Genomic DNA, 15,198 nt, shown 5'->3' on the forward strand with positions numbered 1-15,198 from the left:
GATATAAATATGGTTGTAATTGAAGTTTTGGTGTATCTCAAAACATATTTTTTATTTTATTTTTTTATTTTATCTTCACTTTATTTAATATTTTTTATTGGGTGTTAGGTAACAAACTATAAAAGTCATATTTTTTAATCATGATATACACAAATTCTATTATTTTTTAATTTTTTAATATGTTATTTTACCAGTATATTTTAAAAAAATATGCTAAAAACAAAAAATAGCCCAAAATTTATTCATAACAAATTGGATCCCAGGTTTTCAGAAATGACATGTGACATGTCAGTGTTATATAGGCGCACCCGTCAGACGAGCATCGAAGAACCAAAAAGGGAGGTACAGGAGACAAGAATCTTGAACAAGGAAGGCCCTTGGCAGTGTGTCACAACGAAGCCATGTTGTGAATAAACGTCACCATAAGTAGTTAATGGGGCGGTTTTCATCTCATCTACTTCACCACACTCCGTTCAGCCACCTTTCGCTTTCTCCATCAAATCTTAGTTAATTCCCGCGTTCTTCTGTCTGTTCTCGCCTAACTTATCTTCCGCCACTCGATTTTTCCTCTCACGCGCGCGCGCGCACTCTGTTTTCCTCGTTAGCTCCGCTTTTAAATCCAAAAATTCTGCAGTGTTAACATTAACAGAAGCTTCCTTACCTTTCTTTCCCCTTCTTTCTTTATAGCATTCTTTTATTTAAGTCTTCATCAAATCCCACGTCTCGGATCCAAAAGCATAACTAAAGAATGGGTCTCCGTTTCATTGACCAGCTCAAAGATCAGCCTTTCTGGCTTCTTCTGCTCTTCACTTTGGGTTCTCTTTCACTTCTGAAATTCCTTTCCGCTACTCTCAAATGGGTCTACGTTAGTTTCCTCAGACCTGCCAAGAATCTCAAGAAATATGGGTCATGGGCTCTCGTTACTGGGCCCACTGACGGTATTGGCAAGGGATTCGCTTTCCAATTGGCTCGAAAGGGTCTCAATCTAGTCTTGGTGGGCAGGAATCCTGATAAACTCAAAGACGTGTCACGTTCTATTCAATCCAGATACAGTAATGTTCAAATCAAGAACGTTGTTGTTGATTTCAGTGGCGATATTGACGAGGGTGTTCAAAAGATCAAGGAGACTATTGAAGGATTGGATGTTGGTGTCTTGATTAATAATGTTGGGGTTTCTTATCCTTGTGCGAGGTTCTTTCATGAGGTTGATGAGGGGTTGTTGAAGAATTTGATTAAAGTGAACGTGGAAGGCACTACCAAAGTTACGCAAGCTGTTTTGCATGGGATGTTGAAGAAGAAGAAAGGTGCTATTGTTAATATTGGTTCTGGTGCTGCCATTGTTATTCCTTCTGATCCTCTTTATGCTGTTTATGCTGCTACTAAAGCGTAAGCCTCTCTTCTTATTTTTCTCCATTTATTTTTCGTCGTGATTTATTTATAAGGATCTAATTTGTGGAGATTTGGAGTAGGTTGCTATTAGTTTTCATTTATTTAATCTGTGTAATGTTATCAGGTACATTGATCAATTCTCAAGATGCCTTTATGTTGAATACAAGAAAAGTGGGATTGATGTGCAGTGTCAGGTACTGTGCTTCTCCATACTACAGTGCTCTGCTGCTTTCAATACTTATCCTGATCTGTATGTGATGGATTCAGTTTACGTTGATGTTCTGGTCAATCTGTGATTATGTCTAAATGAATGTGCTTATGTGATCGCATCTGAAATTTGGAATATAAATGGTGACGAAATTTCTTTCTACTTGCATCAGTCAGTTTTCTGCTCTTTGGTGAGGGCATTGAAGAAAAACCATCTTTATCTCCTTTTCGCCTTATAAAGTAACTATGAACCCTAAAACATGGATTGATCGATATGGAATAGCTGCATGTCAAGTGCTTTAACCTACAAGCTAGCGTTAGGAAATAATTTATGATTTGTCTGCCGTTACCCCACAACAAATGTTTTTCAATAACAGAGGACACACTACATATATTCGATTATAATTAGCTTATTAGAAATCTTGATATGTTGTGTTTTATTATTTTCGTAGCATCGGACATTGTGGCGGCTTTAAAAATCATCAAATAGAAAGAACAGATTTTTAGTATTTTGTTTTTTGACGCGGAAATGTCTTATTTAAAGAATCGTCATCTAGTATTATGGTCACTAGAAACTATAACTGATTAACAGAAATTCTATGGTACGAGACTGGTTACATAAAAAAAAGATATTATCACTCCTTAAACGTAATGTCTGGAATAGACTACATTGCTAATTATGTCTTAAATTGCTAAAAGTTTATTGGTTTATGTTATGATGATTTGCTTGTAATGTTCATGACTCTGACGTCAGTGAATATTCAACTACGAATACTTCCAACTCTAGCATTAGTAAATATTACATAGTAAAAAAAAAACATATGATTTTCCTGACTCTAACGTCAGTGAATAAACCAGTAAAATAATTTAAATCAATGCATGTATTTTTTTTTTTGGGTCTGACCCAGCCTGTAAGGACTGGGCTAGACCCAACTGGTCCACCCCGTTTGTATCCCTGGAAATGACTATTTTCAACGTGGCCCCTGAACTTCTGACATTTAACAATTGGGTCTCTGATTTTATTAATTAAACAGTATCAAGTTTAATTAAGTCTCCAAACTTCTCATTCTTCTAATGTTTGATCAAATTGACCTCCAAATTTATAATTCAATCCTCAAACTTCAAATTTGTGTGGTCTTGACTCAATTCTCAAATATTTTTTATTCATTCATTTTCTATCTTATTATTAATTTATTTTTTTGAAAATTCAAAAATTGAATTATGACCAAGCAAGCTGATGCTTTATTCTGTCAACAAGAAAGATCATGATTGAATTTTATAATACAGTTGTTAGGTAGAGGCCATCTTTCTTTCGTTTTCATGACAAAATTATAGATACACAAATGCTTTCGTGCACTTCATGGTTTTAACTACTTTTTTCTTCTTCGTGTGTTGTTGGCCCTGCTGAATGCCTTGGTGTTATAAACCTGATTAATGTACCTATCATTATCAGCATAAGATGAACTTATCATGTGGAAATGCTATATATATGCCATGCTAATCATATTTTTCTATCCAACAATGCACATAATTTTTCTTCTTCTTCTTTTGATTCTCGTGTCTTTTGAATTCTTCCTTGTATTCTACACATTTGTCTGAATTGGCTGGTATAATTAGTGAGAGAAGCGGTAGAGTTTTAGATGTGAGACGATATACTAGAACTTACTGCTAATTGAATTCATGTTTTCTGACTTAAAGCTGGCTAGTGATGATGTGAGGAAACGTCAATGAGATGGCTATTTGCTCTGTAAAACACAGACAACTCTAGCGGAGGAATCATAACTAAAGCATACTGAAAAGCCTACAGCACCTTGCCTATCTGATGTTTGTGATCTGTGTGCCCTTTCTGACTATACCACTCATCTTGTAAATAATTTTTTTTTTCTTTTGTGCTTATCAAGAGAGATGCGCGCAGGTCTCCCATCTTGAGTTTTAGTCTCTTGATTTGCATAAATATCTTAAGTATAATTTCAGATCTTATTCAGGTAGAATGATAAACATTCTGCTTACTATCAGGTATTGGTTTAAGCATCCGATTTTCTTTGTTTTATGCTTCTTTGATCAATCTAGGGTTTTCTTGATGCAGGTTCCGCTTTACGTGGCAACAAAGATGGCATCAATAAGGAGATCTTCCTTTTGGGTTCCATCATCAGATGGTTATGCCCGGGCAGGTCTGCGTGCTATAGGCTATGAACCTCGCTGCACACCTTACTGGCCCCATTCCCTTCTCTGGGGTTTGATACAATTGTTGCCAGAATCAATTGTTGATTTCTGGAGACTAAGTTTTTGCCTTGCGATTCGAAAGAAGGGACACCTTAAAGATTCCAGGAAGATGGAATGAACAGTATAAACTCAACTTTGGTTAGCTTGGGAATTTGGTCTATGGATTAAACTTTCAGGATGCTGATTGTGTACTTATCATTTGAAGTCACAAAAATAAAAATAAACACGCCACGTTGTTGATTAATTTACAGTTATAATTAATTAGATATATGAAATTAAATTACTATGATTATTCATTTTCTTTCTATTTCAATGTTAATTATTGCTACTTATCCCCCATTAAGTAACCTGCACTTTGTCTGCATGTTAAATTTATTAATTTTAATATGCTTTTAAATATAGAAAAGTTCACATGCTGCGTTAGACTGTTTATCCTTTAAAAATTCTCATAATCAAGAAATCCCTGGAGGGAGTTCGTCTACTGAAGATGTTTAGGGATAGAATGTGGAAGTTAACCCCTAGGGTTTCAGCAAAGAACCTGATGCAGCACCTGTTCCTGTCCAGGGAGTAACAATTTCAGAGTCTTGAGCTGTCTCTGTGAAGGAAAAACGTATGTCGATCCTGTCCAAGAAGATGAAAGCCCCTCTTTACTAGGTGAGTCCCAAGGATTGTGCCTGCTTATCTTAAACGTTCATGTTCTGTTTCTCTTCAATTGACAAAAAGGAGAAAAGCGTGAAGACATGCATTGCTGTTATTCATGGTGATCTCTTGTGGACATTGATACGAAGTCACACAGAGACCACCAACGCAAAAGTGGATATACGATGTATTTTCTATTGGAAAAAAAAAAAAAAAAAGGTTTTCAAACCCAAAACTATATAAAAATGAAACTGTACTGTTAAAATAACATATAAAACTATTTAAGTAGTAGCTAAAACCGATCTATTTAACGAAACTTATATTAAATAAAATTCTGAAATCTAACTAGAAATAATTGAAAATAATAAGGAGAATAAAAAAAAATAGGAACAAGATTTTCTAGGCTTATTTTGAATATAAACAAGCTAACAAAATCTTAGCTCAATTGAGGGTTGGATTAAAAATTATATCAGTTATAGTCAATAAGCTCGTTCACTCACCCATAATTCTTTTTTAACTTGGACTTTTGACATGCTCCCCACGTCAGATGCCCCTGAACGTGGGGAGCATGAAAAGAGTTCGAAGAATATCATCCTTCACGACAATCTGAAACCTGCAGGTGATCAGGCTGATGGACTCGAAGAGGAAAGAGACTCGTTGCGCCTATAATCTATGCGACATGAGAAGTACTGCAAACCATCTGACCTGAGATCTGAAAAAGCAGTCAATCCTTCGAGGCTAATGGAACTGTGAATCACTGAATCCTGAGACACAATCCAAAAGGATGGTGGTTTTTGTTGACCACAACATCAGAACAAGTACTGAACATGTTTGAAGCTCTGCAGCTGCTGACGCCGCTCCAACTGAGCCTCAGAGGGCTGCGAACGGGGATGGTTAATTTCAACGATAAAGGTAGAGTTTTAAATTTAGATTAGTCAAAACAATTTTAACCTTGAACCGTTGTCCACCTCAGCCTCATTAGCTCAAGGTTAAAATTATATAGTTGGGGTTGAATTTTAGGCAGAGAGAGAGATTCTTCCAGTAGCTTCTTGAACATTTAAATGGAGTTGGGGTTGAATCTTCAAATTTTAGATAGTGTTTATAGTTTACTAATCTCACGATACCTCAGAAAGTTATAATTTACCCAAAATTTATTCTTAAAAGGTCATTGAGGTTACTAAATCGATCCATCACTATTCTTAAAAGGTCTCTCCTGTTCATGTCTTTAAAATTCCCGCGGCCTCTATATATGCTCTCGATAAACAGTTAAACAACTGAGAATTGCTTAATCATGCTTGTGTGATTCATTCCTTCAAGATTTCTGTCTTCTTTCTTCTTTGGTTCTTATTCTTTAAGTTCGGTTGTGTCAATAACCTTCTGTGTGTACAATTATTCCTTTTCTTTTTGGCAAGATCTCTAAAAGTTCTTGTAAGACTTTCTTCGCTTGAACAACGAATTTCATTTTGTGAAATATAAGAAAAAAAGATGCAATCATTCACATAAACACTGATATTGGAGCTTTAAACTGCCCAGGACAGGTACATTGATTAGCTTTTTCGTGAACTTGGCTAGCAGGTTTGTGAGAGGAAGTGTATCAATGGACAAATTGATCAGACTCTGTCAAGCTTTTTCTGCACGCATTTGAGAGCTTTTTCTTTCATTACTTTTCACCAATCTTGAATAGGACAGAAAAACACCAGAAATTCCAAAAGATTTGATGTGCATGATAACCAGATATATATCAAATTCAACTAATCACAACCTATCTAAAAGTGAACAACCTTAGATTTCGTAAACAACTTGGCCAACGGTTTAACACTGTACAAATCATTAGCCGAATACTTATCAGCCCGTCTAGAAAGCGTCACGTGTAGGACACATATCCCACCAGGCTTCAACGTCCGCTCGATCTCTCCAACGAACCTGTCCGGTAACGGCGCGTGATCAAACACGTTTGAAAACTCAAAGTCAAAAGTCCTATTGTCGAACGGCTGGTGATGGAAATCACCCTTTACAACCAGTGGTGGATAAGGCTTTGGATTCGTTTAAAAGAAGGTTTTTTTGCTTCAAAACCTGAAAGAAATCAGCAAAGACTTGGATTTTGCGGTCCCAGTCACGGGTTGTCCATATATTTCTCAGTTTTGGGTTGAGGGTCTTCTTTAGTTGGCGTTGTATGTAGGAACCGTAAGAGATGTAACCGGGTCAGATTCTGAGGTCGGAGTTGCCTTTTAGGGTTGGTTGGTGGCTGGTGATTTTGAAGGAAAAGAAGAAGAAAAGGAGAGTGAGGGAGAGGACGAGAGAGAAGAGGAAGTATACGAGTATATATGGGTGGTTTTAACTTCATGTTTTGCATGTATTTTAATTTGTTGGCTATCTTTATTTTACAAATCTCCCACCCTCTCTCAAGAAACTCTCTACCCCTTCCTTTCCTTCATTTCGCGAGGGTGAAATACAATCCATCACATCTGGATCGAAACTTGAGAACCTCGAGAACCAAAGATATAAAAACCGAAAGATAGAAGCTATCTAACAATTTGAATATGTATAGGAACAAACAGCTTTCAGAGAGAAGAGACAAGGCCAGGCCGAAACGAGACTGCCATTCCTCGGGTCTAAAAGACTGCGTTTCTATTTTGCCTTTACTTCTTTTTTGGCTTTTTTTTCATGGCTCTTGGAAAGTCTTTTCTATGGATCGAATCCCATTTTGTTTGCATGAGACGAGAGGGAGGGAAAACCAAGGATTGAAATAGGAAAAGAAAGAGACAACTAGAAATTAAAGAAGGGTTTTTCTTCTCTTTTCCTGGGTATGTTGTGTTGTGTTTTTTTTTTCTTGGAGCTAGCTAGCTAGGGATCGATCGAGACGAGGAGAGGCAAAGAAGCAGAGATACGTGGAGAGTAAAGCGAATGCACGCTTTAAAAAAAGTGTTATTAAACTCGTCGTAGTTTTGGTGGTTAATTTAATTAATTACTCCTTAATTCAAGATTTATTCTTGATCAAGACAGCTAATTTGGTTAAATTAGATTGATATGGCTCGCGGGTCTCTTAACAAGTTTGATAAATCTTTTTAAATTTAATGTGAAGGTTAGTTACCTTATAATTTTGATTTATTTTTAAATTTAATGTGGAGGTTGGTTACCTAAAATTTTTGATTTGTTTTTAAATTTATAATAAGATTGATCACCTCTTTATTTAACTTCTTTAAATTTTTATATGTCTGGTTATTTTTGAATAATTTGATACCATAAATAATGTGATCATAACCTAGATTTTCCCTAATTTTTTCATGTTATTTAATAATATAAAAGTCTTTCAAAATATATTTTTAATGAAGTTCAATCATTTTTTATCATTTTTAGTATTTTATTTATTTTATTTTGTGTGATAACATATATTAAAAATAAAATAAAATAAAATAATAAAAAGAGAAATAAAAAATTAGAGAGTAAAAAAGAGGCAAGGAAAAAAAAAAGGGACACCGAGATATGGAAAATCATGATTGCAGAGAGATTCTAGTACAAAAAAAAATATATAAATATATATTATTATTTTTCTGGTTTAGGTTTTTCCTTTTTGAATAGAAGCCCTGACAATATAAACATTTACATATCCAGACATAATTACAGACAAAGACATCCAAAAAAGACCAGAAAAAAACCCTACACAAAAAGACACTGGAGAAAGAGACAAAAACAAAAACTAATCATGTGTTCAAGCGCGTGTACACTCTCACTGCCATTGCTTTGTGTCTAATTTGCTCGCAGAGCGTACAAGCCACGCGGCGCCACTGTCTCTTGTGTTCTTCAGCGTTTCTTCAAGGATAAAAATGTTATTTCCTCTCTCGTTTTATTATTTAAATATTTATTTGAGTGATTTTTATATTTAAAGTTTTTTTTTTTTTTTTTTGGCCTTGTATGTTTGCTGCAAAGTAGTTTTTTTTGGAAAATGAATTTCGGGAAAGTGAATTATTTTCTGTTGTTTGGTATTGTAATGGAAAATAAATTGGAAAACACTTTCCAGTATTTGGTTATGTCATGGAAAAAATGAGCTGAAAAATAACTTATTAATGTTTTATTTTTCTCAAGTTTATTAAAACAATGAGGAACAAATCTTACAAATTAAGAAATTGAATGAGAATGAAATTGAAAAAAAAATATAATTTCATAAATTATCTCAAATAAAATAAATAATAATCAAAATAATAGAGATCAAATCTAAAAAATAAAAAAAAAATTAAAGATGAAGAAATTAAAATAATAATAATTAACATTTCATAAATTATTTCAAAAACAATAAGTAACAATCAAAAGAATGAGGACCAAATTTGATAGATAAAAAATTTCAATAAAACAATGATAAGAAAAAAGCAAATAACAATTATAAAAATGAGGACCAAAGTTAATATAAAAAATAAATTTTAAGAGATGAAATTGAAAAATAAATATTCAAAACAAAATATATATAGCAATCAAAAGTTTGAGGACCAAATTTGATATAATCAGTAAATAATATGACATTTCTAATTTTTTCACAACTTCCGAAAAGTGTTTTCCGCCCAAAGTTTTCAAGAAAACACTTTCCTAGAAACCGAGCTAAATTTTCCTTTGACTGGAAAGTGTTTTCCGTTGACCAACTTTTCTAATGTAAAACAAACACATGAAAGTTTTGGAAAGTAATTTCCTGGAAAGTGAATTCCGAGAAACAAATATAGCCTCAAGCATGTTTGATTTTACACGTGGATATGTTGATTTTTGAAAAGCAAATTTGTGCTCAATGTATTTTTAACATGAATGGTAGGGTTCTTTAAAAATAATACAAATTTTTTATTTACTGAAGAATCAATCCAAGAATGGTACACTCTTAAAAAACAATCATGTCCTCCGGGAGTCAATATTTTGTTTTTTTTTTTAAATAAAAATGAAATTGGAGGATGGAATTAAAAAAAAAATTAATTGTAAAAAAAAAATCTAAGTCAACTCGAGGGAACATTTCAAACCTGCAACCCAGGTATTGAGTTCAAAATTATCTCATAAAAAGAAAATCTAAAAAAATCATAAAGTCAAAATCTTGATCAACAAAATATCAATAGATGAAATTGAAACAGAAAGTTTTAATAAGAAATGATGTAAAACAAAATAAATATCAATTAAAAAAATAAAGATAAAATTTGACATGAAAATTAGATGAAATCAAATGTTGAGGGATGTAATTGAAAAAAAATCAATTAAGAAAATAATTAAAAACAAAACAAATAAGAATCAAAAGAATGTAGTTCAAATCTCACAAATGAAAAAATCAAAAGATGATGAAATTGAAAAAAAATCTAATTTTAGGAATTATTTAAAATAAAACAAGTAGTGATAATTAAAAAGAACATGGACCAAATCTGAAGAAAAAATAAATTGAAGGAAAACTTTGAAAATCTTCAGGAACAACGTGAAAATCAAAGAGGGGAGAGAAAAGAAGGGGAAAAAGGTTATTGACGCCAAACTAGAGGTCTGTTGGGCACACGTGCCATCTATAAAGGGGTCGCCATGATGATTCAAATGTCTTCGCAGAAGCTATCGTTTGACCTCGAAGTGATGTCATACACACCGCCAAAAGAACACGGACATAGCCACGTGCAACCATTTTTCAATTTTAAATAATATTTTATATTTATAGAAATGTTAAATCACCTATGATCTAACCTAATTATAACAAAAAAAAAATCACAATGAAAAGATGAAAAGTCTCATGCACGTCAGTTAAAAGAAATTTGAATTTAAGGATAATTTAGTCATCTTATTGTGCTGCTAAAGAGAAAAATTCAAAACAACCACTAGGTTCTAGTTTAATATTTTTTGCTTTAAAGTGTAAGTTAGTCATAACATCATATCACTCCAAGTACCTAGGTCAATTATTTTTGTAGAGAATGGCAAAATAATAATTTTACTATTCCAGTCCACTGTGCCAATTAGTCTAAAGTTACAATAAATATTGCTACAATAAATCATCTACCCCTTTTAGAGTTTCTTTTAACTAAATTGATTGCTTATGTTATGCTACGAGTCAGACTAAACTTTTTTCAATATAAAAAAAGGATGTTTAGGTAATAATAGCATTTATAAAGAAGCAAGAGAAATCTGAGAGTCTGTCATTGATTTTATTGGATCCAATAAGCTCGTCTAATATAATAATTTGATAAAAAAAACAACAATAGCAGATAAATCGAACAAAACAAAATGGTCAGAGGCAAATAGGTTAACTTGCGAAATCCATGACCCAATATATAAGATTGGATAACCTAAAAGAAGAATGAAATTGAAAAAAATCAGTTGTGAAAAAATAACCTAAAAAAAGACTTAATTCAACCTGAGCTACCATTTTAAACCTGTAACCCGAGTCCTAAGGTCAAAAATACCCCGTAGAAGAAAAACCTAAAAAAATCATGAAGTTAAATTCTCGATCAATAAAATATTAAGGGATGAAATTAAAAATGAAGTTTCAAAAAAAAATCTAAAACAAAGCAAATAGCAATAAAAGGAATAATAACAAAATTTAGCATAAAAATGAAATGAAATGAAATGTTGAGAGATGTAATTAAAAAAATCAATTAAGAAAAAGATTAAAAACAAAACAAATTGAAATCAAAAGAATGAGAACCAAATCTAACATATGAAAATATAAGAGGAAAAAATTAGGAGAAAAATTCAATTTTATGAATTATCTAAGATAAAAACAAATGGTAATTAAAAGAATAGAGATCACATCTGAAAACAAAACAAATTAAAATGAAACTTTAAAAATTTTACCGGGTCAGACACAGAAACTAAGGACGAGAGAGAGAAAAAGGTCTCCAATATCAAATATCAAATCGTAGTTTCATTAGTTACGTGCGTCGTTCAGGAATGAAGGAGCTGTTATAACTAATCAAACGCTCGCAGCATCAAATTAGAGGTTCGTTGCTCACACGTGAACAACATGCGCCATCTACTTTTCAATATTAAATATTATTTTATATCTTCTAAAATATTAAATTGTCATTGATCCAACTTGAAAAGGATAAAAAAAGTCATAAGGAAAAATCAAATTCAAGGGTAATATAATTATTTTATTGTGTTATTAAAAGTGAAATGTCAAAATAGCCTTTACATGCCAATTCAATAATTTTTTTTGCTTTAAAAGTATGTTAATCATTTCAAAAACTATAAAAATACATTGTTACCCTATATGATTAGGCCAAAGTTTTTTTTTTTTTGTTGAGAATGGTGAAAAGTCATTTCTCTGTTCGAATTCACAGTGCCTAGTGCCCGTGAGTATAAAACTACATTAAATATTGCTATAGTAAATCATCTGCCCTTTTAGCTAGTTTCTTTTAATGTTTCTTGATCAATGGAGCCGATGGTATTTAATTGGAATTGTGAGTGTGATCAATCAAATTCTTCCTTCGTTGGCAAAACTTTTCCTTTTATAATTTTGTTGGTTTGTAAGGAGAACGAGATAGCTTATCTTCAAAGATCAAAGCATCTCTTGTAGCCAAATTAATGAGCTGCAAAACTAACAGGTGGGGATAAGGAGAGGGGGGGAATGGTTCAATAATACATGGTGTGGCAGAAGAAAATCCTTAAGAGTGGAGAGTACTGAAGAGCGATTGGGAAAATAGTTTACAAATAAAAGAAGAAAATTTTACCGAGCGGGCCTCTTCCTTCCGTAAGAACATTAACAAATGAAACGAAAACCAAGAAAAGAAGAATAAAAGCAGAAAGATCGGATCGAAAGCTTTGTTATTTGCGTTTTCTTTTCGCTTTTTGGAGCGTGGATCATCCGTCATCGTATAATACAATTAAGACTAAACCCAGAACTGACGAACTGGTCAAGCAAACATAAAAAGAAGAAAATGCTCGAAACAAAAGAAAATTTCATTAAAATAACGTGCAATTACAGGTAAATTTATGCCAACCACACCCCCAACAAAACCCATCCCACTTGTTTATTTTTCTCACTAGGACCTCATCCTGTTGATTTGGTTCAAAGCTGGCTGTAGAATATTGTAGAGCACCCAAAGAATAGCAGGAGCAACAACAAGCAACAGAAGCGTACCCCTGCTGTCACTTGTTGCTTCAGCAATCATGGCAATTTCACTGGCTGATGCATCCGGCGTTGACATAAAACCTGATGCAGCCAACCCACCAAGTCCAAGCCCAATGATCACCCCCCTGGTCTCACGCATTCGGTTAACTTGGTTAAGTGCTGGTTGGAGGATGTTGAATAGCACCCAAGCTATGGCTGGTATTAGCGGCAGCAAGAGTGCTAAACCGCGGTTGTCACCTTCTGCTATTTCAGCTATTTGTTGTGCAGCAAAAGCAGGCTCACATGAGCTCAAGGTAGTGAAGATAGCACCTGCAATAGCAGTTCCGGCTAGGGCTGTGTTATCAGCTGGTTTTGAGATGGTTAGACCTTTTGGGAGGTTTTGCATGGCGAGAAGGTAGATGGGTTTTGTTGGTGGCTTGATGGGGTTGGTATTCTTGTTGGCGTTGATGCTCAAGCACTTTGCATTGAGTATTGCCATGGTTGCGGCCATTGATTCTTGCTTTTGTTAGGATTTTAGTACTTTTTGGTGATCTAGCTTAGCAAGAACAGGAATTCCTTGGAAAGAAATGAGCTGCAAAGGTTGCTGTGATGGGCGATGAAGATGTAAAGCCAAGTCAGGGAACTGAGGTCCAATGAAATTCTGTTTTATGGATTCTACTCTTATCCAGAGAGTGTAGCTGGTGAGATATGTGCCTCATATTGTCTACCCCACTACTATTTCTTATCACATCCTTTTAACTGAGTTCTATGGGCAGCTAGGATCACATATTTTTGGTTGGAAGGGAGATTACACATATTAAAAAACAAAAAAAAAAACATTCATTGGATTTTACACAGTAAAATTACTGTTTTACTCTTGATTGGCAAACCATCAAAGCTTGGTTTTAAGGGTAGAAATGTATATAGCAAAGGAGAGGATTAATCGGTATTTTTATATCTTTTATCCACAATGTAATTATTCAATTATCCTTAAAGGGGGAAAAACACTTTTCTTGGGTTAGGGGGCTTTTTAGGTTTTTCGATTTATTTTTTATTTTTTTTATTTGTCATTTTATTTGATAGGAATTAAAATTCATGTTTTTTTTTTGTTTTTTATGTACAATCATTCTATTTTAATTTAATTTTTATTTTATTAACAGATAAGATCAATGAGATGTTTTAGAAATATTGTAAAGATATATTTTTATAATATTAACAAGTATTCATTTTTTGCATTGAATCATTGTTGTTTTTTTTCTACTTTATTTATTATCAATGTCTTATTTTCTAATCATATTATAAAATTAACTGAATTTATTAAACTCGTTCAAGTCAATGACCAAAATCTTAGATTTTTTTTTTTAATGTTTGCATCGTTTTAATCTATTGCTTTCAAGAGGATGTTAGCGAGTATGGTAACAGTTGTTTTTCAAAGTGTTTTTCGCTCAGAAATACATCAAAATAATATATTTTTATTTTTTAAAAATTATTTTTTATTTCAGCATATCACGTTCTAAAAAATATTAAAAAAACAATTTTAATTCAAAACAAATTTCAAAATTTACTCAATCCCATTTGAAACGCAATACCGAAGGGGCCATGTCGAAGAAAATTGACAGCAACAGGCTGCAGCCCCTTTTGGGCTGTTTAATGTATGGGTTCTGTGTTCATGAGAGGTCCATGACTCACATTCTTTCTTCTTCTCTTTGCTGCTGTGCTTGTGCTTGTGGTTGTGGGTGTCCATTATCTACACACAAGAAGCCCGTGTATTAGGCCATCGAGCTGAGGCCCAAGTTAGACAGAAATCGGAAAGATCTTATAATATTTTGTTACGATTGCTTGAGCCTACCAGGCGGTCCAGGCCCAACAACCATTTCCGAGCTCGGAGACTCGAATTTTCATCTCGAAAAGCTCAAGGATAACTACAGTCGATGGATGGATAATGATCCGTCCCTTTTCGCTATTTTTGTTCGTGTAGAACTGTACATTTCAAAAAATTTATAGTCAAGAAAGCTTTCTCTCTGTACCACATGAGTTATAAGCTTGAATGGCATTGAAAATTCAAATCATGGAGAAAGCAAATAAAATACATTACAGTTTTTTTGTTCTTTTTTGAGATTCATTGAATCAATGAGCTTTCTTTCTGTCCCACCTGAACTACAAGCTTGTTGTCATTAGAGGAAAAACATCCAAATGAGGAATTAGTTGCGTAGAAGTTCAAAATAGAGGAGACGGATTAGTTGTGTGCTTGGAAATTATTGATTTTTTTTTAATTTATTTGTATAAACAGTAAAGTTTTTATATATTTTTTCGACTAATCCCAATAGATCCTAAAATTAATAATTAGGTAAGCCTCCAATAACCATCAATATTAACAACTCTAGGGCTCGAACCTGAGATCATAGGGAGAACAAACCTTTTAATTTTAAATTTTTTAATAGGAATAACAATAATTTTTTGAATTTATTCGTATAACCAGTAAAGCATTTTAAGAGGGATAGCAATAATTTTTTTTATCATAATTGAATTGATTAAAACATAAAACAGCATCGTGTGTATTCGAGAACTTAAAGATGCACAGATTTTTTTAATTGTAAATCTAGTTAAGATATTGAAAAACTAACTTGAAAATAGTCAGAACAAACAAGAAAAAATAAATAATTTTATTTATAATTACTCCTGTGTGAGTT

General features: G+C 33.2%; 2 protein-coding genes across 2 annotated transcripts; one reads left to right on the top strand and one right to left on the bottom strand.

Moving 5' to 3' along the window:
- The first annotated feature begins 397 nt into the window (after positions 1 to 397).
- LOC7494803 (very-long-chain 3-oxoacyl-CoA reductase 1) lies at positions 398 to 4,063 on the top strand. Its single transcript, XM_002311709.4, has 3 exons — positions 398 to 1,386; positions 1,514 to 1,583; positions 3,683 to 4,063. Exons 1-3 carry the CDS (start codon positions 749 to 751, stop codon positions 3,935 to 3,937), a joined length of 963 nt encoding a protein of 320 aa, XP_002311745.3. The 5' UTR covers positions 398 to 748; the 3' UTR covers positions 3,938 to 4,063.
- Positions 4,064 to 12,336: 8,273 nt separating this feature from the next.
- Positions 12,337 to 13,222, bottom strand: LOC7480941 (photosystem II core complex proteins psbY, chloroplastic). The gene has a single exon (XM_002312614.4). The coding sequence runs from the start codon at positions 13,017 to 13,019 to the stop codon at positions 12,441 to 12,443; it is 579 nt and encodes a 192-aa protein (XP_002312650.1). The 5' UTR covers positions 13,020 to 13,222; the 3' UTR covers positions 12,337 to 12,440.
- Positions 13,223 to 15,198: the final 1,976 nt, after the last annotated feature.

Source organism: Populus trichocarpa, chromosome 8, assembly GCF_000002775.5.
Source record: "Populus trichocarpa isolate Nisqually-1 chromosome 8, P.trichocarpa_v4.1, whole genome shotgun sequence".
Taxonomy (NCBI): Eukaryota; Viridiplantae; Streptophyta; class Magnoliopsida; order Malpighiales; family Salicaceae; genus Populus; species Populus trichocarpa.